General features: G+C 56.3%; 3 protein-coding genes across 3 annotated transcripts; 1 reads left to right on the top strand and 2 right to left on the bottom strand.

The window, feature by feature from the left end:
- Nucleotides 1–1,399: 1,399 nt before the first annotated feature.
- On the top strand, nt 1,400–10,911 carry LOC100079332 (arf-GAP with dual PH domain-containing protein 1-like). The gene is made up of 11 exons (XM_029079250.1): nt 1,400–1,667; nt 4,759–4,889; nt 5,500–5,591; nt 5,699–5,781; nt 6,109–6,221; nt 6,459–6,605; nt 6,723–6,806; nt 6,928–6,990; nt 7,981–8,052; nt 8,752–8,986; nt 9,933–10,911. The coding sequence occupies exons 1-11, from the start codon at nt 1,577–1,579 to the stop codon at nt 9,959–9,961; spliced, it is 1,140 nt and encodes a 379-aa protein (XP_028935083.1). The 5' UTR covers nt 1,400–1,576; the 3' UTR covers nt 9,962–10,911.
- Nucleotides 10,912–12,693: 1,782 nt separating this feature from the next.
- LGALS1 (galectin 1) lies at nt 12,694–15,778 on the bottom strand. The gene is made up of 4 exons (XM_007666377.3): nt 15,722–15,778; nt 14,102–14,184; nt 13,138–13,309; nt 12,694–12,899 (listed from the first exon to the last, which is right to left on the bottom strand). The coding sequence occupies exons 1-4, from the start codon at nt 15,728–15,730 to the stop codon at nt 12,753–12,755; spliced, it is 411 nt and encodes a 136-aa protein (XP_007664567.1). The 5' UTR covers nt 15,731–15,778; the 3' UTR covers nt 12,694–12,752.
- Nucleotides 15,779–22,490: 6,712 nt separating this feature from the next.
- Nucleotides 22,491–26,377, bottom strand: LOC100091800 (pyridoxal phosphatase). The gene is made up of 2 exons (XM_029079412.2): nt 25,664–26,377; nt 22,491–23,507 (listed from the first exon to the last, which is right to left on the bottom strand). The coding sequence occupies exons 1-2, from the start codon at nt 26,343–26,345 to the stop codon at nt 23,191–23,193; spliced, it is 999 nt and encodes a 332-aa protein (XP_028935245.1). The 5' UTR covers nt 26,346–26,377; the 3' UTR covers nt 22,491–23,190.

The raw sequence follows: 26,377 nt of genomic DNA, 5'->3' as shown, positions 1-26,377 counted from the left end.
GACAGTGTCTCAATCGATCAGTCGGTAGCGGTCAGTGTAGAACATTGTCCTAAGTGCTTTGGAGAGTAATAATTATGGTATTTGTTAAGCGCTTACTATGTGCCAAGCACTGTTCTAAGCGCTGGGGTAGATATAGGGTCATCAGATTGTCTCACGAGGGGGTCACATTTTTTAATCCCCATTTTTACAGATGAGGTAACCGAGGCACAGAGAGGTTAAGTGACTTGCCCAAGGTCACACAGCTGACAAGTGGTGGAGCCGGGATTAGAACCCATGACCTCTGATTCCCAAGCCGGTGCTCTTTCCACTAAGCCACGCCGCTTCTCTAAGTACAGCTGAGTACAGTACAACAGAGTTGGTAGACACATTCCCTGCTTACAAGGAGCTTTCAGTCTAGAGGGGAAAACAGGCATTCAAATAAATTACCAATACGTACGGTATGTGCTGAGGGAGGGGTGAATGAAGGGTAGAAATCCAAGGGTGACACAGCAGGCAGAGGGAATGGGGGGAAATCGGGCCTCTGTTGGGAAAAGCCTCTTGGAGGCGAGGGGCTCGAAGGTGGGGAGGGTGGAGGTCTGTCCCATATAAACGGGGAGGGAATTCCAGGGCAGAGGCAGAACGTAGGCTGGGGTCATTCATTCTTCATTATTATATTCATAATATTATATTATATATAATGATATATATTATATGATAATATTATTATATAATAATTCATTCATTATTATATTCAGAGCACTGTACTAAGCACTTGGAAACTACAGTTCAGCAACCAATAGAGACAATCCCTACCCAACAATGGGCTCACTGTGAAGGTGGGAGACAGACATCAAAACAAGTAAACAGGCATCCCTATAGATAAAGAGAATTATAGATAGAGACACATCATTAATAAAATGAATAGAATAATAAATATGTACATATAAACACGAGTGCCGTGGGGCGGAGAGGGGGGTAGAGCAGAGGGAGGGAGTGGGGGCAATGGGGAGGAGGAGCAGAGGAAAAGAGGGGGGAGATAAAAGAGATCAAGTGAGTAGGTTGGTGTTAGAGAGGTGAAATGAGTGTGCTGGGTGGTAGTAGGAAATCAGGAGGTAAGGTAGGAGGAGGAGGAGGCAAGGTGATGGAGCTCAGATCTGAGGCCAGGGCACCTCTGCTCCGGCCTGGACCCCATCCTGCCCTGCTGCTCCTACCGTTCCCCTCTGGGCCCAGTTTTTGCCTGGGCCTTTGAGCTGCTGCGCTGGGTGTCCCCAGCCTTTGACCCTTTCCCCCGAGGGGAGGAGCAGTGTGGACAAACCGGTTCTGGAGCTGATCTGATTTCTGTGTTTCCTCCCTTCCCTACCCGGAACCGCCACCGCCTCCTTGTCCTTCTTCTCTTCTTTCTTCTCCTTCTCCTTCTCCCCCTCCTTCTCTTCCTTCTCCCATCTCTCTCCGTCAACTCCTAGGACTCTGCTGCCTTCCCCCCCATCCCTCCTTCTCCATCATCCCCCCTCCCTGGTCTTTTAACCCATCTCTTTCTCTTCGGTCTGGTGGTTCCCAACGGGGCCGTAGCTCCTGACCCTACCGGCTGCCAGCTCAGATGGCGGGGTGTTCCGAAGGGGCCGTGCGGGACCTGTGGGAGGTGAGACGCAGGCCCGGGAACGATGTCTGTGCCGACTGCGGAGAGCCAGGTGAGCCGGGCGGCTGATGGGCCGCAGGTGGGAAGGCGGTCACGGGGCCAGGAGTCCTTATTTCCGGACGGGGGGATTACCCTCCCTGAAGAGCGGGCAAATGAGGCGTTGAACATTTGGATGTGAGTTGGGAGAAATGCCATTTGGAACCCCCCGCACACACTTCCAGGAGGCCTCCCCACTCTAAGCCCTTCGGTGGCCAACAGTTAGCACTAGTCCAGAGCTCTATAAATCGTAGTTTCCCGTACATGTCACTGCTATTCGGGCCCCAATGAGTCACTCATCTGCTCTGGGTTCTGCCACTTTCTGTATCTGAATCCCCCGATTCTCACACTGGAGACCTGCCTTGTTCTTTGCTTGGCATTCCCCAAGGCACACAGTGACCATTCGATCAGAACAGATGGGACTCCCTCAGTCAGGGCAGGAGCCCAGGGCCCAAAAGTCCTGCCTGACCCTTCTTCTCTGCAGACTTCGAACTCAGGCCCTTCTGCCCTCTGGTAATCTCCCGGCTAGAACTTCGGATCTTTCTCCCTGACCTTGCCACAAGGCTGGGGACCAAAGTAGTTGCTTCCAGGCTTTACTGGGAGGTGCCTGAGTCACAGCTGAGGGGCAGAGGGGGAGGGCATAGGCTGCCCCCCTCTATCTCCTTAGGACAGGGTATGAGCTTGGAGCCCGTCTTCAGCCAGAAATGAGGCCATGCCACAGCCTAGGGGCAGTCTTGGCACTGTTGAATGGGGGCAAGGCCCCAGGGCACCCACAGAATGAACACCCACCCACTACGGGGTCTCTCCACTTACTTATTATTATTATTATATATTATAATTATTATTATAATAATGAGTGATGTTTGTTAAGCACTTACTATGTGCCAAGCACTGTACTAAGTGCTGGGGTAGATACGAGCAGGTCGGATAGAGTCCCTATCCCACACAGGGCCCACAGTCTAAGTAGGAGAGAAAACAGGTAGTGAATTCCCATTTTGCAGATGAGGGAAGCACAGAGGAGTTAAGTGACTAGCCCAAAGTCACACAGGAGGCAATTGGCAGAGTCAGGATTAGAACCTAAATCCTCTTACTCCCAGGGGCTGTACTCTTTCCACTAGACTATGCTGCTCATCCTGCTGCTCATCCTGCTCATCCTCATCACGAGAAGCAGCGTGACTTAGTGGAAAGAGCCCGGGCTTGGGAGTCAGAGGCCATGGGTTCTAATCCCGCCTCTGCCATTAGTCAGCTGTGTGACCTTGGGCAAGTCACTTCACTTCTCTGTGCCTCAGTTACCTCATCTGTAAAATGGAGATGAAGACCGTGAGCCTCACGTGGGATGATCTGTTTACCTTGTATCTACCCCAGTGCTTAGAACGGTGCTTGGCACATAGTAAGCGCTTAACAAATACCAACATCATTATTATTATTTTTATCCTTTAACCCTCTTGAGGTATAACTGGATGGCCACTCTGCTGCCCCTCTAAGGGGTCTGGAGCTGGTCAAGCCCCAAAGTCCAGGTCTGCTCCCCATAGTCGGTCAGGCGCTCCAGGGATCACAGCGGCCCCTCAGGCCTCACTGTCCACCCTTCCTTTGCCCCTGAGTGCTGGTTTGGAGGGCTTTTCTGCTCTTTTGTTCCTCTGGAAGTTGGTGTGGGGGCCCCAGGGGAGAAGGAGAGACCCACCCCCCCGGGGTCTTTCCCCTGGCAGAGATGGGATGGAGAAGAGTTAGAGAGAAGAGCCCAGAGTTGGGAGCTGACCCGTGTTCAGAATTCTTTAGAGGATGGGATCATCTTGGCTGTGGCCAAGAGAGGAGGGTGTGAGTGGAGATGTGAGGGAAAGGCAGCAGCTGAGCTCATGGCTGGAAGCCCAGAAAACATCTACTCTAGTCTTACTCTGAGCCCCCACTGCTCAGTAGAAAGTGTTTTAAAATGTCCCCCACCTTGGGCTTGTTGGGGATGAAGCACAAATCAGGAGTAGAGTCTGTGAGCCCCATGAGGGACAGGGACTGTGTCCAACCTGAGTATTTTATATATTCATGATGGTATTTGTTAAGCATTTACTATGTGTCAGGCACTGTTCTAAGCACTGGGATAGATACGAGATCATCAGGTTGGACACAGTCCCTGTCCCACATAGGGCTCAGAATCTTAATTCACATTTTACAGATGGGGTTACTGAGGCATAGGGAAGTTAAGTGTCTTGCCCAAGGTCACACAGCAGACAAGTGGCAGAGCTGGGATTATTATTATTACAATTATGATATTATTATTATAATTGTGGTATTTGTTAAGTGCTTGCTGTGTGTCAGGCACTGTACTAAGCGCTGGGGTGGATGCAAGCAAACAGGGTTGGGCACTGTCCCTGCCCCACATGGGGCTTACAGGTTCAATCCCCATTTTACAGATGAGGGAGCTGAGGCACAGAGAAGTGAAGTGACTTGCCTAAGGTCACAGAGCAGACAAGTGGCCGAGCCGGGATTAGAACCCACGACCTTCTGACTCCCAGGCCCATGCTCTATCCTCTGAGCCATCATTAGAACCCAGGTCCTGCTGACTCCCAGGCCCGTCCTCCTATCTACTAGGGCAGGTTATATCTAGCCCAGGGCTTAGTACAGTGCTTTGCACATAGTAAGGGCTTAACAAATGCCATGATTATTAGAGTCTAGCCATAGTTCCTGGGGTCCTTAAGCCTGGCCCTGTCCATAGAAAGGCCTGGAGAGCTGAATAATAATAACAATGATTATATTAATAATGATATTTGTAAAGCGCTTACAATATGTCAAACACCGTACTTAGCACTGGGGTGATTACAAGCAGATCGAGTTGGACACAGTCCCTGTCCCATGTGGGGCTCACGGTCTCAACCCCCATTTTACAGATGAGATAACTGAGGAACAGAGAGCTGAGGGCAGGAATGAGCGGTGGGGGACGGGTGGGAGGAGCCAGCCTCGGGGCTCCTGTCCTGCTGTCCTCCAGACTGTAAGTTTGTTGTGGACAAGGAACGTATCTGCTAATTCTGTTATACTGTTCTCTCCCAAGTGCTTGTTACAGTGCTCTGCACATAATAAGCACTCAGTAAATACCATTGAATGATTGATTGTCCAACTAGATCCCGAGTGGGCTTCCTACACGCTGGGCGTCTTCATCTGCCTGAAATGCTCCGGCATCCATCGCAACTTGCCCGAACTGAGCCGGGTCAAGTCCCTGCAGATGGGGCACTGGGAGGAGACGCAGGTGAAGGTCAGCGGCCCTTGCTCTCTGGAGGGGAAGGGAGGGGTACAGGAGGAACTGGGGAGCCGGGGGGACCAGTGAGTGCCTCGAAAGTGGAGTCAGGAACCTGGAGCTGGGCTGGACTATCCCGGAGGGCTCTGGGGCCAGCTGCGTTGGGCTACCCCAGAGGGAGCTTATTTTCCCAGATGGATCTGGAGGGGAAGCCCCGTTTCCTCCTGACGCCAGGCAGGGAGCACAAGGCCCTGGAAGTCCCACCCTCCAAAGTCATAGCCTTCTCCTGGAGCCTCCGCCCCATGGCCCTGGAGAGGCCTTTGGCCTACGGACTAGCACTCTGAACTTTCTACCTGCAGGGTGTGGTTTCGGGCCACAGGTCCCAACCCACTCCTCCTTCCTGTCCTCTGATCCCCGGCTTCTCTTCCCCTTCCCCTCCTCCCCATCCTCAGTCCACAGGAAGCCCTCATCCAAGATCTGGGCCACCCAGTCCCGTGGCCATCCCCTGCTCTTGAACTGATCCCATGAAGTCTTGGTCCCTGGCCAGAGGGGCGGTGGGGAGGGCTGAGCTCATGGGAAAGGAGGGTGGCCCCGCAGGGTGGGTCTGAGTGGACCACTGGTCTTGCAGTTCTTGGCTCAGCACGGCAACCTGGTGGCCAGAGGCACGTACGAGGCCCTTGTCCCTGCCTACTACTACCAGCCCAACCAGGCCGACTGCCAGTAAGAGCCCTTCCTTCCTCCGGGGGCTTGGGAGGACGAGGAGAGGATGGTGGGTTCTGTGGGCAGCTGTTGCTCTGGCTCTGAGCCCCCTACCTGCTCCCCACTAGGGTCCTGAGGGAACAGTGGATCAGGGCTAAGTATGAGCGCCAAGAGTTCTCGTCTCCAGAGCAGAAGTTGCCGTATTCCAACGGTGAGGAGGGGCTGGGGGCTGAAGGGTGGCCTCTGGGGAGGGGGTGGCATCCTGACTCCGACAGGGTTCCCAAGCCGGGCCTTCTGTTCTGGGAGAGGGGCAGGTGGTGGTCAGAAGAGGAAGGATGGGGTCTCTACAGTCTCCCCCTCTAGACTGTAAGCTCGTTGTGGGCAGGGAATGTGTCTGTTTATTGTTACATTTTCCTCTTCCAAGCGCTTAGAACAGTGCTCTGCACACAGAAAGTGTTCAATAAATACGATTGAACGAATGAATGAATGAATGGGGTGTCGCTGAAAACTCCTGGATGTGCATCTCTGGGTCTTGCAGGGCAGCGGGAGGGAACCCTGTGGAAACGGGGCCGGGACCAGGCCCAGTACCATCCCTGCCGCTTCCTGCTGTCCGAGAGGGACAGCTGCCTCAAGTACTTCTCCAAGCAGGATGTGAGTTAGGGTCCCCAGCCCGCACTTGGTCCCCTGGCCTGAGAGAGACTCCCACCCCAGGCCCTGAAAACTACCCCCATCCACCATCCTCCCTGCTATCCCCTAGCCCCAGCCCGCTTCCCTCCGCCCTGCCTTCCCCTGGACCGGGTAGAATCCCAGCCCTCGGGGGTGGTCCTTGGGAAAACCGCCCATCCCGTCCCCGGGGGCTCTGCCATGCCGAGATCTGCCCGTGCCTAGTCCAGGGAGCCCAAGATGACCATCCAGGTGGACAGGATCAACGCCAACTTCCAGCCGGAGAAGACAGGCCAAGCCCACGGCCTGCAGCTCACCTTCCTCCAGGACAACCGCACGCGCAACCTCTTCGTCTACCACCCCGACGGCAAGGTGTGGGCGGCCGGGCTGGGCCCAAGGGAGGAGAAGTGAGGCCGGGCGGGGGGTGGGGGATTAGAGAGGGGAGGGGCGGTACCTGGTCTCTTCAAGGCTGGGTCTGGCCCTCTGCAGGAGATCGTTGACTGGTTTAACAGCATCCGCTTCGTCCAGCTCCACTACCTGAAAGTGGCCTTCCCTAAGGCCCGTGATGATGAGGTAATGCCTGTCCCTGCCTGGGAGATCCTTCCCCTCAACCTGGAGACCCCCTCTTTCCCCAGAAGAGAGAGCAAACACTGTGCAGCGCTTCCCCTTCCCTCCCCTTCTGTTTCTCCTGCAGCTCCGAGACCGACTCACCTGCAGCTTTCTGAAGGAGGGCTACATGGAGAAGAGAGGGCCCGGGGTACGTCGGGACTCCCACACCCTGCTGCCTTCCCACCAACCCCACCCAGAGGATGCGAGTTCAGGGAGCCCAGGAAGGAGCGCGTCCAGGACCGTGGAAATTACCCCTGACCCACTCACCCGGCACAATTAATAGTGGGCAAGAAGGACAGAAGGCTGATTTAACATTCCCTTGGCCTGCCAGGTTGCCTCCCAGGGTGTGCAAGTTCACCTGGCAAGAAATAGGGGAGGGAGAGAGAGAGGAAGGGGCTGACACCAAAATCCCAGGCCTGGGAGTCAGAAGACCTGGGTTCTAATCCCAGTTCTGGCTCCTGCCTGCTGGGTGACCTTGGGCAAGTCACTCTGGGTCTCGGTTTCCTCACCTGTAAAATGGAGATAAGGCCCCTGCTCTCCCTTCTCCTTAGATTGTGAGTTCCATATGAGACAAGAATTGTTTCTGATCTTCATTCAATCGTATTTATTAAGCACTTACTCTGTACAGAGCACTGTACTAAGCACTTGGGAAAGAACAATATAACAATAAATCTTGCATCTACCTTAGCACTTAGTACAGTGCTTGGCACATAGCACTCAACAAATACTATAGTTATATCTATTTTTATGATGTCAACTGGCTCCGTTCCTGGAGTCCACTACAGTATGTTGTATGACCTTCAACCTGCTCTTTGGCTTGTCCACCTGGGGAAATCCCAGACCACAAACTAGGCCTCCCAGAGCTCTCCTAAGCCCCCTACAAATTCACCTGGACAGCAACGTCTTGCAGCCAGCAGGGGCAACCCCACAGTGGTGTGTGGGCTCATGTGGAGCTCTGCCCTCCGGAAATGAGATCGGGTCTCGTTCAGGCTGGCATCACTAGGGTGGCTGAATCAAGCCTGAAACTGTGGGGTTCACTCTCTTTGGAGCCAGAAGAGGACGCCCTGGTCCCTCCCACCCCCCAATCCAGTCCCCCCAAACCAGTCCCTCCAAACCAGGTCTTCCTTTTCGTTCCCAGCCCCGGGACGGCTTCAAGAGACGCTGGTTCACCCTGGATCGCCGCAGGCTCATGTACTTCAAGGACCCTCTGGTAAGCTTGACAACTATCCCGAGGGGGTGACTGGGGGACCCCACTTCCCCCACGCCCTCACCTCCTGGCACCTGGGGACAATGAAAGACTCAGCCTCTCACCCACCATCTCCAATCACCTTGGAATGAATAATATGAAGAATAATTCTGGAATTTTTTAAGACCTTATAGTGTACTAAATAATAATAATCATAATAATGGTGGTATTTGTTAAGCACTTACTATGTGCAAACCACCGTTCTAAGCGCTGGGGGATAGAAGGTGATCAGGTTGTCCCACGTGGGGCTCATAGTTTTGATCCCCATTTTACAGATGAAGTAACTGAGGCACAGAGAAGTTAAGTGACTTGCCCAAAGTCACATAGCTGGCAAGCGGCAGGGCCGGGATTAGAATCCATGACCTCTGACTCCCAAGCCCGGGCTCTTTCCACTGAGTGGGAGGAATAGAAGAATAGATGGGGAAACTGAGGCCCAGTGAAGTGACTTGCTCCAGGTCATACAATAGGCCAAGCGCAATGCTGGGATTAGGACCCAGGTCCTTGGACTCCCAGGCTTGGGTACCCTGGCCCTGGGGAGGGCAGGGGGAAATCAGCTGGTGGTGCCCTTGGACTGGCTGATCCCTTGGGTGGCCTCCAGCACCACACACCAGCCTCCCCCTCCCTTGCCCATCTTGACCCCGACCCATTCCCGCTTTGCTGCAGGATGCCTTTGCCAAGGGTGAAGTATTTATAGGCAGCCGGGAGCATGGCTACGATATCAGGCGGGGTCTGCCCCCGGGGGTCCCGCAGGGGCACGGGACCTGGCAGCACGGCCTCACCCTGGTCACCCCGGACCGCCACTACCTCTTTGCCTGTGAGATGGAAAGCGAGCAGAACGACTGGTTTTCCACCTTTTCCAGAGTCATCGAAAAGCCCATGACGCCACAGGATCATGCCAGTGAGTGCCCAGACTGGGGTGGGCATTGTCAAACCCCAGACCTGCATTCCCTGGAAGCTCACAGGGGGCAGAACCTGGGCACTAGGGTCCCACCCCCAAAATAGGGAGAATAGGTCCAGCCTCAAGGGTGAATCAATCAATCCTATTTATTAAGTGCTTACTGTATGCAGAGCACCGTTGGTATTTTGTTTGTTAAGCGCTTACTATGTGCAGGGCACTGTTCTAAGCGCTGGGGTAGACACAAGGGAATCAGGTTGTCCCACGTGGGGGGTCACAGTCTTAATCCCCATTTTACAGATGAGGTAACTGAGGCACAGAGAAGTTAAGTGACTTGCCCAAAGTCACACAGCTGACAAGTGGCAGAGCCGGGATTCGAACCCATGATCTCTGACTCCAAAGCCCGTGCTCTTTCCAGTGAGCCACGCTGCTTAGCACTGTGTACTTAGTGCTTAGGAGAGTACAATAAATAAGAGTTGGTAGACATTTTCCCAGTCTGGAGGGGGAGACAGACATTAAAATAAATTACGGATCTGTATATAATTGTTGTAGGGAGACCAGATGGGGGTGTGTGGGAGAAAGGGGTGGGAACTGAGATTGCAAGAGAGTCAGGGGAAAGAGGAGCGCAGGTGAAATTGCTTGACCAGGCCATTTGGTGGGCAAAGTCAGGGACAGCTTCCTGGAGGAGGTGACTCTGAACAAGGATTGGAAGGATTCGGGAGAGGGAGAGGAGATTTGTTGCCGAGGTCTGTTCTGGTACACAGAGCAGTTTGGGCAAAGGCAGGGGCAGGAGAAGTGAGCCCAGATTCTGGGTCAAAAAGCAGGTTTTGGCTCTCTTTGGGTGCCTCTGTCTCCCTCTACATAGTCCCCCTCCCATTTATCTTTTCCCCCCTCTTAGACCTTTCTTTCGATCCCTCACCACTCTTCCTCTTATGTCTTCCCACTCCAGTGGAAGCTAATTTCCTGCGTGGGCCTTAGGATGGGCTGAAGTTGTTCCTCTCTTCCCTGCTGGTGGCAGAAAGGAGGAGCCGACCCCAACCTGCTCTGCCGGCAGATCACTGGGCCTAAGAAAGCAGATGTTCCCGTGTCAGTTTTCCTGTCTGGGAAATGGGAAGGAAAAATTAGCCTTTGCCAGGAGTGCCCTGCCGAAGACCGAGAGAGGCCTCAGCCAGAAGAGCATTTATCTCAGTGCCCATGACCCCACCCTTAGATATATCCCTCCTCATCCTCCTGCTAAAAGGGGAAGGGTTGAATCGGCTCACCCAATTCCCCTTCTCCCTTTGTGCTCCCCTGCTTCCTGTGGATTAGAGTTTGGGGTGGGGAAAGCTAGGCGGGAGGAGCAGAGAGGGGAGCCCCACACCGATTTACCAGGAGGGCAACCGGGAGAGGGAGTAAAGGGGGGACAGGACCCTAATGTACAGCCCCCCTGGTGAAGCAGAGGGAGCAGCCGGGCCCCGAGATGAGAACAGAAGAGAAAAGGGCAAGAGCGGTCAGTGACCCCCTGCTCCAGGGGAAGTGGACCCCCTCCACCAAGGCCACGGCCCCCCAAGACCTGGCCACCTTCAGCCACCATCTTGCCTGGAGAGTGGCAGGACACGGGCCCTCGCTGCCTTCTGCCCTTTGTGTCCTGAGTCTGATCGGTGACCATGAGCCCTCGGCATGGTGGTGGCAGGGAGTCCAGCCCCCTGAGGAAGCTGCTCTGCCCTCTCGCTTGGTCCCCTGGGGCCTCATGGCCCTGCCTGACTTCCCTTGGGCACCAGACTGGCCTGCTTCTCTCCACCGTCTGGGAGGTCTCAGACCTGGGTCAGCCACATACTCCTGACTTCACCCACCTGCCCACTCTGTTTTGTTCTATGGTTACCTCATCTATAAAACGGGGATTAAGACTGTGAGCCCCATGTGGGACTGGGACTGTGTCCAACCTGATTAGCTTGAAGCAAGCCCAGTGCTTAAAACAGTATCTGATGCATAGTAAGCACTTAAATATCATTATAACATCCTTACTTATGTGCCAGGCACTATACTAAACACTGAGGTAGAGATAAGCTAAAATCAGGTTGGACACAGTCCCTGTTCCAAATGGGGCTCACTGTCTTACTCTGAACACCTGCTCCCACTCAGAGTAGGAGTGTCAGCTGCTGGAGCAAGGGCCTGTAGGCCCTGGGAGGGAGCCCAGCTGGCAGGCAACCACCCTTCCCCCACCCCATCCCACCTGCACTGGAGCTTTGTGCAACCTAAAGGGGCAAGTAAGGTAATAAATGGCTGCTCAGACTGTTTCGGGGCCTGCTTTCTCTCTGCGGTGCCAGGTAGCTCGAGTCCCCAAGAAGGCCTGGGGGTGTTTCAGGACTCTGCCCTGTGAGCCTCCCAACTCCAGCAGGTTTGGTGGGGAGGAGGAGAGTGCTAGGACCACCTCCTCTTGTCCCCACCCCTCTGGGTTGAAAGAGGAGAAAGCACAGCTTTTTTGTGGCTCAACACAGCTGAGCTAAGGAGGGGGCAGCCCCTGGGTAGGGAAAGGGCAGCCCTGGGTTATCTACTGCAGACCCCCAAGGCCAGGTGAGGGTCCTCCTGTTAAAGTCAGCCCCCTCCTTGTTCCCTGATGGGGCTAGCACCAGTCCCAGTTCAGTGTCCAGGGCAGAGGGAAGGAGATGGGTGAGGGTCTCTTTGTGGGAGGTGGGTTTGGGACAGCTGGGGCCCACCAGAGTCAGAGGGGTGGGGCACCTACCTGACTTCTCCTTTGGGACCAGCTGGTTGTACCCTCTTGAGGGTAGGGCACTTAAATATGTGGCTACCTAGTGCCCCATTGGGGCGCTCAGCACCCAGCTGCTGCTCCCCCAGAGAGTGGGGAGGTGAGGGAGAAGGGGACATAACTTTTTGGCCCCTTTAGTATTCTAGTTGGTTCCTGTGCTGATCACCTCAGTGTGGGAAGTTCTTCCTTGTGTCTAGCCCCATGCAATACCAACACCTTACCTTTGGTTTGGTCCCTGTGAATGGGGAAGAATTTGGCCAGATTCTCCTCCTCAGAACTCTTTAATGCTTTGAAGTTAGCCATTCTCACTTCCCAGCTTTCTCTGCTCCAGCCCAGACCATCCCATCCCCTTCCCATTTTCCAGTCTTTTTGGGTACATATCTGGGACCATCTGGGAAGCAAGAGTAGGCTACCGGTATTGTTCATCACATCTTCCTCTTTCAGGGGTTCTGGGAATGATGCCCTGCTCCACCCTGCCCAGCCTAAACCCAAGGCTGGAGGGAATTGGGAAAGGGAGTTCAAGTTGGGTCTGCCAGTGAAAACTGCCCTTGTACTGAAGAAGGAGGGGCCCCAGCCCAAGTAGTGGAGTGGTCAGATGGGTAAGGGATGAATAAATGGGAGACCAGTCACTAAGGGAATTGAAGAAGGGAGAAAGAAGAAGGCTCAGCACATGCCATCATGGGCAGGGCAGTAATGACTGTTAATTGAGCCACACGGGGGGGGGGGGGGGGGGGGGGGGGGAGTGGACGATGAAACTCGAGAGCCAGTGTGAATTCTCCCACCTTGGACCTGGCCCAAGTCCCAGTGAGCAAGGTGGGGGGTGAGAACGGAGTGAGGGGAGGGCCGAGTTCCCTTCCTGGGGATGGTGATGCTGCCACAGCTGTGGAGCAGGGCCCAGGGCCTGTGGGGAAGTGGGCTACAGTTGCTGCCCTCCCATCTCCACACCCGCAAAGAGGCCATGAGATTTAAGAAACTGCTTTGGTATTTATTTGGGCCTCTGGGAAGGCAAGAAGGGCAGCTGGGTCACTCGAAGGCCACACACTTGATCTTGAAGTCACCCTCGGCAGCGAGGTAATTGATGGCATCCAGGTTCAGCCGGTTGGGAAATTTGAACGCCTGCCCGTCTGGGAGCTTCACCGTCAGCTCCGTCTGGTCGAAGGAGACGCAGACCTGAGGGAGGGAGGGAGGGGTGAGTGGGAGAAGCAGCGGGCAGGCCTCGCTGTGCCAACTTACCGTGCCCTGCAGCGCTCCCGGGGCCTGGCTGCTTCTCAGCATCACCTCTCCCGGCCCAGCCAACTGCTTCACCCTGCTGGATTGGAGGGGTCTCTGTCCCTCCCCACCCCATTCTCCTGGGTTTTCCCTACCTCCCCTCACTACCCAGTCCTCCTCCTGCCCCCACCCGACTCACCTCGGCCGGGCTCCCAGGCAGGAAGGGAAAAGCGGTCTCCCGCTGCTCCTTTCCCCACACGCCCTCATCCTTGGAGTTGCACACGATGGTGTTCACGTCGCCATGGATGTCGAAGCGAGGGTTGAAATGCAGGCACAAGTTGGCATTGTCCTTGCCCAGGTTCAGCACAAAGCTAGGAAGAGACCCCCACCCCCGGTGGGTAGTGGGGAGGATGTCAAGCCACCAGCAGCAGCCCACCTTCCACCTAATGGGGTCGGCTCCACCGACAGCTTTCCGCAAGAGCAGGGGACCCCAAAGGGACTCATGGTCTCTCTCAGAGCATCAAGGGGTTCCCTCCTCCTGGGCTGGATTGTTTCATGGGAGTCGTGGAAGGATTCAAGAGGGGAAGAGCTAGATGGAACTACGGCATCTTGGCAGCAGAGTGTGTGTATGTGCCTGCAGACCCCCCACCGCCTTCCCACCCTGTCATTCTAAGGGCAAGCAGGAGGCAGAGATGGAGACTGCAGCTTCCCCTTTAGCCAAGCCGGTGCCACAATCAGCTCCAGTGCCCACTTGGAAGGCTGGGGGCAGGCCATGTGCCTCACCCATCCAGGCCCCATGGGTGATGCTGGCCAGAGGCTCTGCTTCTCCTTTCCAGCGGGCCCTGCTCTGGCCCCTGGAAGGATCTCTGCCCCACCGATGAGACTGGCATGGGGCGGGTGAGGAAGAAGGGAGAGCAAGGGGAGAGGGGGAGGATGCCGCGGCCGCATCTGGGTCTGTTTAGCCTCTTGGCAGTGGGAAGAGACTGGGGGAAGGGGGAGTCTGGCCTGGGCCCTGCCAGCATGCGTCAGGAAGTGACTCACTCCGAAAAGTGCTGCCTCTGGGTTAACCCCTACCAGGCCGGGGATGTGCAGCGGTTCCGGCCGTGCCACGCCCTGGCCGCGATAAGGGAGCTTCTTCCCTCGTGGCCCTCAGTTCCACTCACCTCTTGGCTCCTGGGGCAACATCCCCCTTGACTTTGACGCACTCTCCGGCTTTGAGGTTCAGGTTAGTGGCGACCAGTCCCTGCTGAGATTTAAGCACCGAAAGGTCAGATGTGGCCCGGGACAGAGGGCTGTGGGAAAGGAGGAGGGTCCAACCCCGGGGGACGGGGAAAGAAACCCGACCTGAACCAAAAAGGATGATAGGCACCCCGCAGCAGGGAGCCGGGGCTGGAGAAAACATCCTCACTCACTCCCTTGCAGAGCTGAAGAAAGCCACGATTTGCAATAACAAAACTTCGGGTGCCTCAGCAGTGAGTGGATGCTGTGGGGGCTTTTTTTGTTTTGTGTGTGTGCGTGTGTGTGTGTTTGGCAGGGGGCAGGGGGTGCTCACTGGCTCTTGTGTGGACCCCTTTGTCTCAGACAATGGAGACCTTGATTCCTCCAGGAGGAGAGCTGCTGAGAAGGGGAGGGGAAGGGAGAGAGTCAGCCCCCGCTGCCAGTGTCCAGTCCAAGCATTTCTCCCTATGAGCCTTGTTCTCCTGAACCCCCAACCTCACGGCAGCTTCAGTGACCTGTGCCTACTCCCCCAGCAATATAGTCCGGGGGCTGTCACTGTCATGACCACCACCCGGGCACCCCCATGCTTCTTGGGGTGCTGTTGGGCCCTCCTTCCTCATTCCAGAAACTTGAATTTGAGTTCTTATTTTTGGAATGAGAGAAAGTTCTCTCCCATCATCCCAGAAGACAGTCTCCAGTCCACCCCCTCCCACCCTCTGAACCTTGAAGAAGCTTGACCTTGCCCATGTCCAGCTGGTCAAGAACCCACCTGGCAATGCACCATTCATTCATTCAGTAGTATTTTTTGAGCACTTAAAGAGTACTGAACTAAGCGCTTGGAAAGTACAATTCGGCAACAGATAGACAATCCCTGCCCAATGAAGGGCTCACAGTCTAAATGGGGGACACCAACTGGAGAGGTGGGGGGTGTCCTGTGCCCACCCAGGGGGCCACACCCACATCTCTCCAGCTTCCCGCCAAATGCAGCCCCGGCCACACCCCTCTGCCTGTCGGGGGGTTTTGGAATGGAAGATGTTCAAGGTTCTTAAGACTTGCAATGACTTTCCCCTTTCCTGGAGCATGGACAGCAGCCAGCAAGACAGAGGGAAGGGTGGAGCAGGGGAGGGAGTAGGTAAAGGGGAAGAGAAAGCTGAAATAAAGCCAAGAGCTCCTCTCAGGCACCCTGGATGGGAACTCTGCCTTTTTTTTTTTAAATGGTATCAGTTAAACACTTATTATAAGCCAGGCACTGTGCTAAACGCTGGAGCAGATACAAGCTAATCAGATTGGGCACAGTCCAAGTCCCACATAGGGCTCACGGTCTTAATCCCATTTTACAGATGAGGCATCTGGGGCACAGAGGATTTAAAGGACTTGTCTTAAAGTCACCCAGCGGGCAAGCGGCAAAGGCAGGATCAGAACCCAGGTCCGTCCTGTATCCACACCTCTGAGCTCTCTGTAGTCCCGACCCACTGGAGCGGGCCGCTTTAGAAGACCCTAAGAGAGCCCAACCCCAGAGTCCACACCCCAAATTCCACAAACTGAGACCCCCCCCCAGCACTCACACAAGCCATGACACCGATGCTGCTGCTTCTGGGAGTTGGAGGGGTGCTGTCGAAGTCAACTCCTCCTCTCTGCTCAACCCGAGAATGGAGGCGGGGGCGGGCCCTCCCTTTTTAAATAGGCGAATCCCACCCCACTCTGCACTTTCAGCCAATCGGGAGGCACGAAGTGGGGAGGGGGCTCAGAGAGGCGGGCACAGTCCTCTTTTGATGCTTGCTCTTTGCGGCGGATGAGGCCAATGGGGGGGTTGTTCTCTACATTTGGGCCCTGCCTCCTTGGAAATCTAAACCCATCCTCAGCCCCCTCGGTGGAACCAAAGGAAAAAATAGTTTTGGTATGAGACGGTTTCTGATGCCAAGGAACAGCTGGGGCGGGGACTTTGGGGGGGCGGGAGGGCAATAAAGCCGAGCTGCCAGTGCCAACTGAGGGGGCATTCCTCTCCAAAGGGGAGATGCGGTGGGGACAGTCCCTTAGAGGAGGCGATGGGGTTGGGGGCAGGGAGGAACGAGGGTCTCTTTCTCCACGGGGCTCCGTGTCTGGTTAGGGGGTCCCACAGAAAATTAACGCTTTGGCTTCCAGACGGCCTGTCCTATTGGCCTGCCGACCCCTGTCGCTCCACCCTTTTGCAGCCTAGCCCCTCGGCTTTTAATTACAGCAAGAGGAAGGCTGCGGGCGACAGGCCAACGCCCGAATCTGCTCCTCTGCGTCGTGGGCAAGCATGAGGTTCCTCGAAAAGCCTCCTGCTGCCAGCCCAGGACCGGGGCCAGGGAAACGTCGAGAAGGGCCCCGAGCAGAGCTCCATTCTTTTTTTTTATGGTATTTGTTAAACTCTTACTATATAATAATAATGACGGTATTTCTTAAGCGCTTACTGTGTGCCAAGCACTGTTCTAAGCGCCGGGATAGATACAAGATCATAGGATTGTCCCACGTATGCCGGGCACACTTCTAAACGCTGGGGTAGATCCGAGATAATCAGGTTGAACCCCAGTGTCTGTACCACGTGGGGCTCACAGTCCTAATCTCCATTTTACAGATGAGGGAACTGAGGCCCAGAGAAGTGAAATGACTTGGCCAAGGTCACGCCGCAGACAAGGGCCGGAGTGGGGATTAGAACCCAGGTAATAATAATAATAATAATGATCGTATTTGGTAAGCGCTTCCTATTTGCCAAGTACTGTTCCGTTCTCTATCCACTAGGCCATGTTGCTTTTCTCCCAAGCACTTAGTACAGAGCTCTGCGCATAGTAAGCGCTCAATAAATACCATTGATTGATTGGGGGAGGCCGACCTGGACTCCCCCTCCGCCTTGCCCTCCCCCAACCCGGTATTGGTGATCGGTGATGCTGAGGGCCCAGGGGGCAACATGGGATGGGAAGAGCAGTGTGTCGAGGGCAAACGATTCAATCAGTGGTATTTATTGAGCGCTTACTATGTGCGGAGCACTGTGCTAGACGTTTGGGAGAGTATACTAATAATTAATAATTATGGTACTTGTTAAGCGCTTATTATGTGCCAAGCTCTGTTCCACAAGTTAATAGATACAAGTTAATAGGTTGGACACAGTCCCTTATCCCCTGGGGCTTTTATTCTTAATCCTCATTTTACAGGTGAGGTAATTGTAGAGAAGCAGTGTGGCTCAGTGGAAAGAGCCCGGGCTTGGGAGTCAGAAGTCGTGGGTTCGAATCCCGGCTCTGCCACTCGTCAGCTGTGGGACTGAGGGCAAGTCACTTCACTTCTCTGTGCCTCAATATCCTCATCTGTAAAATGGGGATTAAGATTGTGAGCCTCACGTGGGACAACCTAATTACCCTGTATCTACCCCAGCCCTTAGAACAGTGCTCTGCACATAGTAAGCGCTTAACGAATGCCAACATTATTAACTGGGGACCAGAGAAGTGAAGTGATTTGCCCAAGGTTACACAGCAGACATGTGGGCCGAGCCGGAATTAGAACCCAGGTCTTTCTGACTCCCAGGCCCGGGCTCTATCCACTAAACCACAGAATTAGCAGATGTGTTCCTTGCCCATAATGAGCTTACGGTCTAAAGGGGGACGGGGCAGGGGGGAAGACAGAAGTTATTATGAATAAGTAATTTATAATGTATAATTTAAAGATATGTACATAAGTGGTGGCGATCAGGGCTGAATGGAAGGGTTGGTTAGGATCCTGTGGCTTCCTTGGAGGTGTGCGTTGGGGGGTGGGAATGGGAATGCACTAAATCTCCCCCAGCACCCGGGGGAAGCATCGTGGTTTAGTAATAATAATAATAATAGTAACAATAATAATGGTATTTGTTAAGCACTTACTATGTGCCAAGCATTGTTCTAAGCGCTGGGGTAGATTCAAGGCAATCAGGTGGAACACAGTCTCTGTCCCACATGGGGCACAGTCTCAATCCCCATTTTACAGATGAGGTTCTTGAGGCACAGAGAAGTTAAGTGACTTGACCACGGCCTCACAGCAGACAAGTAGCAGAGGCGGAATTAGAACCCACGACTTTTGACTCCCAAGCCTGTGCTCTTGCCGCTAGGCCATGCTGTTTCCCTAGAGGAATAAAACAGGGGCTTGGGAGTCAGAAGACGTAGCCTCTAATCCCCTGCCCGCCACTTGTCTGTTACGTGACCTTGGGCAAGCCACTTAACTTCTCTGGGCCTCAGTTACCTGTAACTGCAAAATGGGCATTCAAACTGTAAAATTATCTGTAAAATGGGGATTAAAACTGTGAGCCCCACGTGGGACAACCTGATGACCTTGTAAGCAGTGTGGCTCAGTGGAAAGAGCCCGGGCTTGGGAGTCAGAGGTCATGGGTTCGAATCCCTGTGGTTGCCCTTGGGCAAGTCACTTCACTTCTCTGTGCCTCAGTTACACCATCTGTAAAATGGGGATGAAGACTGTGAGCCTCACGTGGGACAACCTGATGACCCTGTATCTACCCCAGCCCTTAGCACAGTGCTCTGCACATAGTAAGCCCTTAACAAATACCAACCTTATCTCCCCCAGCGCTCAGAAAAGGGCTTGGCACATAGTGAGTGTTTAACAAATCCCATAATTATTATTATTATTATTAGGCAGATGCTTCAAAGACCCAGAGCAGCTGTGGCTGGGGGGGGGGGGGAGGAGGGCTTTGAGCCTTTGAGTTTCCTGGGGTGACTCAGGCAGGCTGCACCCACCCGTTCCCCCCTCTTCCCGGCCCCATCCCGGCCCCTTCTCCCGGGGGCGTTCAGCCCACCCTATCCCAGCCTGCGTGGAGCCTCTACGGCTGCAGGCGGCTCATAAAGCTGCGCCTTGGAAGACGATGAAAGGGAGGCAAGGCGCGGGGAGGGAGGAAGGGGCGGGACGACGACCCTTCGGAGAGGGAAGCCGCAGGGTTGGGGACTTTCTCCACCCCCCACCAGCCCGCAGATTCAGAGGCTTCACTCTTTCTAAGGCGGTTTGGGCAAACCGTAGCCAAAGGGGGAGGGGGCCAGATAATGATGGCATTTAATTAAGCGCTTATTATGTGCAAAGCACTGTTCTGAGTGCTGGGGGGGGGGCGGGCGGAGAATTCGAGGCGATCAGGTTGTCTCACGTGGGGCTCACAGTCTTCATCCCCATTTTCCAGTTGAGGGAACTGAGGCACAGAGAAGTGATGGGACTTGCCCAAAGTCACAGCTGACAAGCGGCAGAGCCAGGATTAGACCCGTCTGACTCCCAAGCCCGGGCTCTTTCCACTGAGCCCCTAGAAGGGGGTCCCCCTCCCTTGTCAGGGCCACCCCCTTGCAGGGCAGGGTGGGGGTCTCCTCTGTTCCTCAGCCGCCCTCACCCCCAGCCCTGGGCCCTGGGAGGGTGGGGGATGAAGGGCAGCCCTCTGTTGGCCCCTTCTGCACTCTGTGGCCCGGAGAGGGGCCTGGGGGGTGGAGGATCCAGGCCATCCTTGAAGGCCCCCCAAACTCTGCCCTCCCCAAGCCCCCAGCCCCATCGTGACGTAGCAGATAGAGCACAGGCCTGTGGGAATCAGAAGGTCATGGCTTCTAATCTCACCAGATGTCTGCTCTGTGAACTTGGACAAGTCACTTTGCTTCTCTGGGCCTCGGTTACCTCATCTGAAGAATGGGGATTGAGACTGGAAGCCCCAGTTGCAAAAGGGACTGTGGCCAACCCGACTTTGTATCCACCCCAGCATTTAGTACAGTGCCTAGCATGTAGTAAGTGCTTAACAAATACTATTATTTATTTTGGGGAGAAGCCCTGTGGAGTAGTGGGCAGAGCACAAGCTTGGGACTCAGACAGTCATGGGTTCTAATCTCGCCTCTGCCACTTATCTGCCCTGTGACCCTGGACAAGTCACTTCACTACTTTGTGGCTCAGTTACCTCTTCTGTAAGATGGGGACTGATGCCGTGAGCCCCTCGGGGGACAGGGACTGTGTCCAACACGATTTGTTTGTATTCACCCCAGCGCTTAGTACAGTGCCTGGTACATAGTAAGCGCTTAACAAATACCATAATTATTATTATTATTATCAGGTCTCCCTGGGCCCCATCACTTACTCGTTTGGGTCTGCGGAATACAAGGCTCCAGGGAGGAAGGTAATAGCAGGTGTGAAGCTGGACCACGGCTATCCAAGGAGGGCTAAAGCAAAGGGATGGGCCGAGGGCAGTTCTGGGGTTTAACTCACTAAACGTCTTGGACGCCCAGTCCCAGAGCCGCGCCCAGGCGCAAAAAAATCCCCAGTTGGGCAGCTCACCCAGCCTACAGCCCCGGCCCCCAGGGACAAAGCGGCTTTGTGAGCCCTCGGACAGCCCCGTGGAGACCTTGTCTGTGGCCGGAGCGGCTCCAGGCCCCGGGCCAGGGGGAGACAATGGCATCCCTTGAATGGGGCCTCTGAGGCCGGCCCTGTCCCCTGGCCGGTCCCGGCCTCTGCCCCAGCCCTCCCTGCATCCAGTCTGGTTTTCCCCGCTTCCCACGGCCGCCGGCGGCCAGGCCCTGCTGTCCCCTGGGCAGCTGCGGCCCAGCCTGGAGCCAGGACGGCCGGGGGCTCGGGACGGGCTTGGTCCTGGCCGCTCTGGGATGCTCAGAGGGGACAGACTCTCCTTTCAGCCACCTTCTCCATAGCCAGATCAGCCCCCAAGGCCCCCAGTCTCGGGGGTGATGGATGCATCTTGCTGGCTGGCCCTGCCCCAGGGTTCAGGCTGCCGGGTTTCTAGGACCCTTCAGGGCTGGGCTGGACCGGGCCCTCCAGGGTGGACAGATAATAATGATGATGATGGTATTGGTTAAGCCAATTGCTTAATTGCTGGGTAGGTACGAAAAGAGAAGCAGAGAAACAGAGAAGCAGCGTGGCTCAGTGGAAAGAGCACAGGCTTTGGAGTCAGAGGTCATGAGTTCGAATCCCAGCTCTGCCACTTGTCAGCTGTGTGACTGTGGGCAAGTCACTTAACTTCTCTGTGCCTCAGTTACCTCATCTGTAAAATGGGGATTAAGACTGTGAGCCCCATGTGGGACATCCTGATTCCCGTGTCTACCCCAGCACTTAGAACAGTGCTCGGCCCATAGTAAGCGCTTAACAAATACCAACATTATTATTATTATTACGAGGTTGTCCCGTGGGGGACTCACAGTCTTAATCCCCATTTTACAGCAGAGGTAACCAAGGCACAGAGAAGTTAAGTGACTTGTCCAGATTCACTCAGCAGACAAGTGGCGGAGCCAGGACTGGAACCCACATCCCGACTCCCAAGCCCGTGCTCTTGCCACTAGGCCACGCTGCTTCAGCACCCAGAGCCAGGTCACTGATCCCCTCAACTCCGATTGGGCTGGAACCCCTCCACCCCCCACCTAATGGGGGAAGGGGAGACTCAAAGTGCAGCCCCAATCTTTGTCAAACCCTCCAGAGCTCGCTGCCTCCCCATCCATGGGACCACCACTCCTTGACCTAGCCGAGACCCCCCTGACCTTAAGCGCCTCACTGCCTCCCTGTTCTCCTTCAGTCAGCCTCCTCTCTAGGCTGTAAACTCATTGTGGGCAGGGAATGTGTTTTTACTACACTCTCCCAACTGCTTAGTAGCGTGCTCTGCACACAGTCAGCCCTCAGTAAAATACGATTGAATGAACACAGCCAGCCACACTGGATTCTTCCCCCTCCCAACCCCTGCCTCAAATTCTTCCAGGTGGCCAACCCAGGCCCTGCTCCCTCCCCACCCGGCCTGAGGTCTAGCCACGGTCCGCTTCATTCAAAACTCACGTGCTGAGATGGGTTCCGCCCACCCCCAGGCCTGGCAAGGATTCAGCTGGAAAGTGGCAAGGCAGCAGGTAGGATTTCCTGCTTACCTCACCTCCCACATCTGATTCTTTCCTGAGGCCAGAGTTCCTCTCCTCACTACTCTGCTTTCTCAAATGCTTAATACGGTGCTCTGCCCAGACTCAGCACCCCTACCTTCCCTGGTCCCTTTCTCCTCCTTGACTACAGTAGGCCAATGGCCACCGCTGGCTTCTTGGATCAGACACCTCTCCTCCTCCCTAGCCTCAGTTTCCCCTGCTGCAGAAAGAGGCCGGTCGGCAGTGGAAACCGTGACTCGGTTCCCTGCAGCACAGGATTGTCCATTCAATAGGACTCTAGTTCTATGCGGGGGGGAGGGAAGGGCTGGAGAAGGGAGAGGATTAGGTGGATCTGCCATTTTTAAGCCCCCCTCCCTCCATAGCACTCCACCCCACCCACCCTGAGAAACAGGAAGCTAGGACCCTTCAGCACCCCCTCCCCATCCAAGCAGAGGCAGGCACGGAGCTGAGCTCCCTCTTTATTGTGTACAGAGGGAGGGTGGCCAAGGGGTTGGGTGGGGGGGATGGTGGGGGAGGGAAGGACACAGGTCAGGGCCCAGTCAGCTCCTCCCCCACTTGATACAAACACAACTCATTGAAAGTTAATAAATAACACGCACAGGAGCACAGACTGAACATAGGGACGGGTCAGGGCACAAGGCCAGAGCCCCTTGATGGGGGGTGCCACCGGGTGGGTTGGGGGTAGGGGCGGAGGGGGAGGAATACCAACCGGACCATCCCACCGCGAACCCCGGGCTCCCCCTCCCAGCCCGCCTGCCGAAGGGGCGGTGACGGCTCCGGGTGATCTGGACCAAAGGGGATCCAGGACAAGGGTGACCCTCTTCCCTTCAAGGCGGAGCGGCGAGAGGAAGGAGGAGGAAAGACGGGAGGGTCGGGAGGGGGGAGTAAAGCAGTCTTGTCCAGCACGGTGGGGCCAGGGCAGGCCGGAGGGTGTGGGGGCGGGGAGGGGACAGAAATCCAACCCCTGGGTCCAGATCTCTGAGGCAGGAGACTGGGAATGCCGGGGTCCGACTCTGGGGGCCACACACCTCTTCAGACTCAGGCCCCCCCGACGCAGGGAAAAGGGGGAGCAGGGCAGGGGGAGGAGGGTCTCGGACAGGGAGAGGGGAAAAGGAGAGAGAAGAAGAGTGGCTCCCCGCACTCTCCCCGGCTCAGTCCTCCAGGCCCGCTATCAAGTCCGCGATGCTGTCCACGTAGTAGTCGGGCACCAGGTCGGGCTGGCCGCTGGCCATGTAGGCCTGGGCCTCCTCCAGCTGCGAGACGCCGGTCAGGGTGAGCACGGTGGTCAGGCCGCAGCGGTGGCCGAAGAGGATGTCCGTCTCCAGCCGGTCGCCCACCATGAGGGTGCGGGCAGGGTCCAAGTCGAAGCGCTCGGTGATGCACTCGAACATGTAGGTGCTGGGCTTCCCCACCACCAGGGCCTGACGCCCAGATGCCGTTTCCACCGCCGCCACCAAGCTCCCGGTTCCTGTGGGGTCAAAAGTCACTGAGCGGCCGTGACCGCCCACCGCACGGCCGGATCCTAAGGCCCCACTGAAGGGCGAGGGATGGTGGAGGGTGAGGAGGGGCAAACGAGTAAGATCAGATGGCTACCCTAAGTTTCAGATGGGGTCACACCCTGTGGTGGGGGAAAAGGGGTATCAGTTTGGACACTTTGGCCCTGGGAAAGAAGGGAGGGAAGGAGGGAAGGAGAGAGGAAGGAAGGGAGGGAGGGAGGAAAGGAAGGAAAGGAAGGAAAGGAAGGAAAAACAGCCTGGTCTTAATGGAAAGAGTACGGGCCTGGGAGTCAGGAGATCTGGGTTCTAATGCCGACTCTACCGCCGCTGCCGTGTGACCTCGGAAAAGTCACCAGGGTGTCCGTTCCAGTTCAGACTGGAAGCTCCCTGTGGGTTAGGGATTATGTTTGACCTGATTACCTTACATCTCCTCCAACACTTAAGTATTCATTCGTTCGGTCCATCGTATTTTGCTTACTGTGTGCAGAGCACTGTACTAAGCGCTTGGGAAGTATGGTTCGGCAACAAATAAAGACAATCCCTGCCCACAACGGGCTCATGGTCTAGAAGAGAGGGGACAGACATCAAAACAAGAGGCATCAGTAGCATCATTATAAATAAATAGAAATTTAGATATGGGTGCTTTGCACATGGTAAGTAAATGCTCACCATGGATTCCACAATTATTAATGTTGTTATTGTTGTGAACGATGAGCTGAAGGCAGACAAGGAAGAGAGGGTTCCACGGCCCCCTCACTACCTGGCACTGCCTGGAATTGGCCCTGGCTGAAAGGTCCCTGAGATGCCAGGTCTGCAGGCCTCGAAGCTCGGGAAGGAGATCCCATCCCAGAGGAAACTGGGAGCATGGGGGAAGGGGTGGGAGGGAGAGAGGGAAGGGAAGGAGGGAAGGGGAGGGAGGGAAGGAGGGAAGGGGAGGGAGGGAAGGAGGGAAGGGGAGGGAGGGAAGGAGGGAAGGTAGTATAAACTCAACGGTTCTAACGTAGGCCCAGCGCCATTTCCCAAAGCCCCTTGTCCCCACAGACGAGTTTGGGTAATGGAAATCTAACGGGATCACCCACCTGCCGCTGCTAATTGGTGCTAATTAGTGCTAATTGGTTCCTTGCTGGGAATCTCTGGAATCTGCTTTGAACAAGCAGCAGTGAGTCCACGTCTTAGCTCTCCCTCCCCCCTACCCCTCTCCTCGCCCCCCTCCTCTTCCCCCACACCCTTCTCCTCCCCCCTTCCTCTTCCCCACCCTTCTCCTCCCACCCCTCCTCCCCCCTACTCCTCCTCCACCTCTCCCCACCATCCTCCTCCTCCTCCTCTCCCCCTACCCCTCCACCTCTCCCCACCATTCTCCTCCTCCTCCTCTCCCCACCATCCTCCTCCTCTCCCCACCATCCTCCTCCTCTCCCCACCATCCTCCTCCTCTCCCCACCATCCTCCTCCTCTCTCTACCCCTCCACCTCTCTCTACCCCTCCACCTCTCTCCACCATCCTCCTCCTCTCCCCCTACCCCTCCACCTCTCCCCACCATCCTCCTCCTCTCCCCCCACCCCTCCACCTCTCCCCACCATCCTCCTCCTCTCCCCCTACCCCTCCACCTCTCCCCACCATCCTCCTCCTCTCCCCACCATCCTCCTCCTCTCCCCACCATCCTCCTCCTCTCCCCCCATCCTCCTCCTCTCCCCCCATCCTCCTCCTCTTCCCCTACCCCTCCTCCTCCCCCCATCCCTCTTCCTTCTCCTCTCCCCCACCCCTCCTCCTCCCCCCATTCCTCCTCCTTCTCCTCTCCCCCTCCTCCTCCCCCCATTCCTCCTCCTCCTCCTCTCCCCCTCCTCCTCTCCCCCTCCTCCTCCCCCCATTCCTCCTCCTCCTCCTCTCCCCCTCCTCCTCCCCCATTCCTCCTCCTCCTCCTCTCCCCCTCCTCCTCCCCCATTCCTCCTCCTTCTCCTCTCCCCCTCCTCCTCCCCCCATTCCTCCTCCTTCTCCTCTCCCCCTCCTCCTCCCCCCACCTTCCTCCTCTGCCCCCCAGCCCTCCTATTCTCCCTCTCCCCCCCACCCCCCCTTCCTCCTCTGCCCCCAGCCCTCCTCTTCTCCCTCTCCCCCCCCTCCTCCCCGTCCTGACCCGGGGTCCTCCTCCCGTCGCTCAGAGGATGCCAAGGGTCCAGATCTGTGGCGACGAGCAGGCAGTCCGGGTCCCGGAGGTAGGTGCAGGCCTGGCTCAGCTTGTCGAAGGTGAAGCGGTCGTCGTAGCCCACCAGGACGGCGCGGACGGGGGGCGGGTGGGCGTCCGGCGGCCCCCCGGCCTCCCCGGCCGCCCGGGGCTCGGGGCCCGGCGGCGGGGCCGTGTCCGCCTCCCCGGCCAGGCGCAGCCCGGCGGCCCGCAGCTCCCCGCGCAGCCCCTCGCCGCCCAGCACGAACACGGCGCCGGACGGTGCGGACGGTGCGGACGGTGCGGACGGTCCGGACGGCGCACGGCGGGGGTCGCCGGCCTCGTTGGGGCCGAGCAGGCGGTGGCGCAGCAGCAGGGCGGAGCAGAGCGCGGAGCTGAACAGCCGCTCGGCGGCGACGCCTCGGAAGCCCAGGCGGGAGAAGCGGCGCTGCAGGTCCTGCCGCGACCGCCGGCTGTTGTTGCTGACGAAGAAGGCCGCCTTGCCGCCGCGGCCCAGCCGGTCGAGCAGCTCGGGGGCCCCGGGCACGGGCCGCTCCCCGCTCCACAGCACCCCGTCGCAGTCGAAGAGGATGCCCTGGCTGCGCCCCACCACCTCCCGCAGGGCGCCGCCGCTCAGCGCCTTGCAGCCCGCCATGCGCTCCGCCCCAAGCTCCCCGCACACTGACG

Source organism: Ornithorhynchus anatinus, chromosome 14, assembly GCF_004115215.2.
Source record: "Ornithorhynchus anatinus isolate Pmale09 chromosome 14, mOrnAna1.pri.v4, whole genome shotgun sequence".
Classification (NCBI taxonomy): domain Eukaryota; kingdom Metazoa; phylum Chordata; class Mammalia; order Monotremata; family Ornithorhynchidae; genus Ornithorhynchus; species Ornithorhynchus anatinus.
Note: the sequence above shows the minus strand (reverse complement) of the source record. Positions and strands in the feature narration are given on the sequence as shown.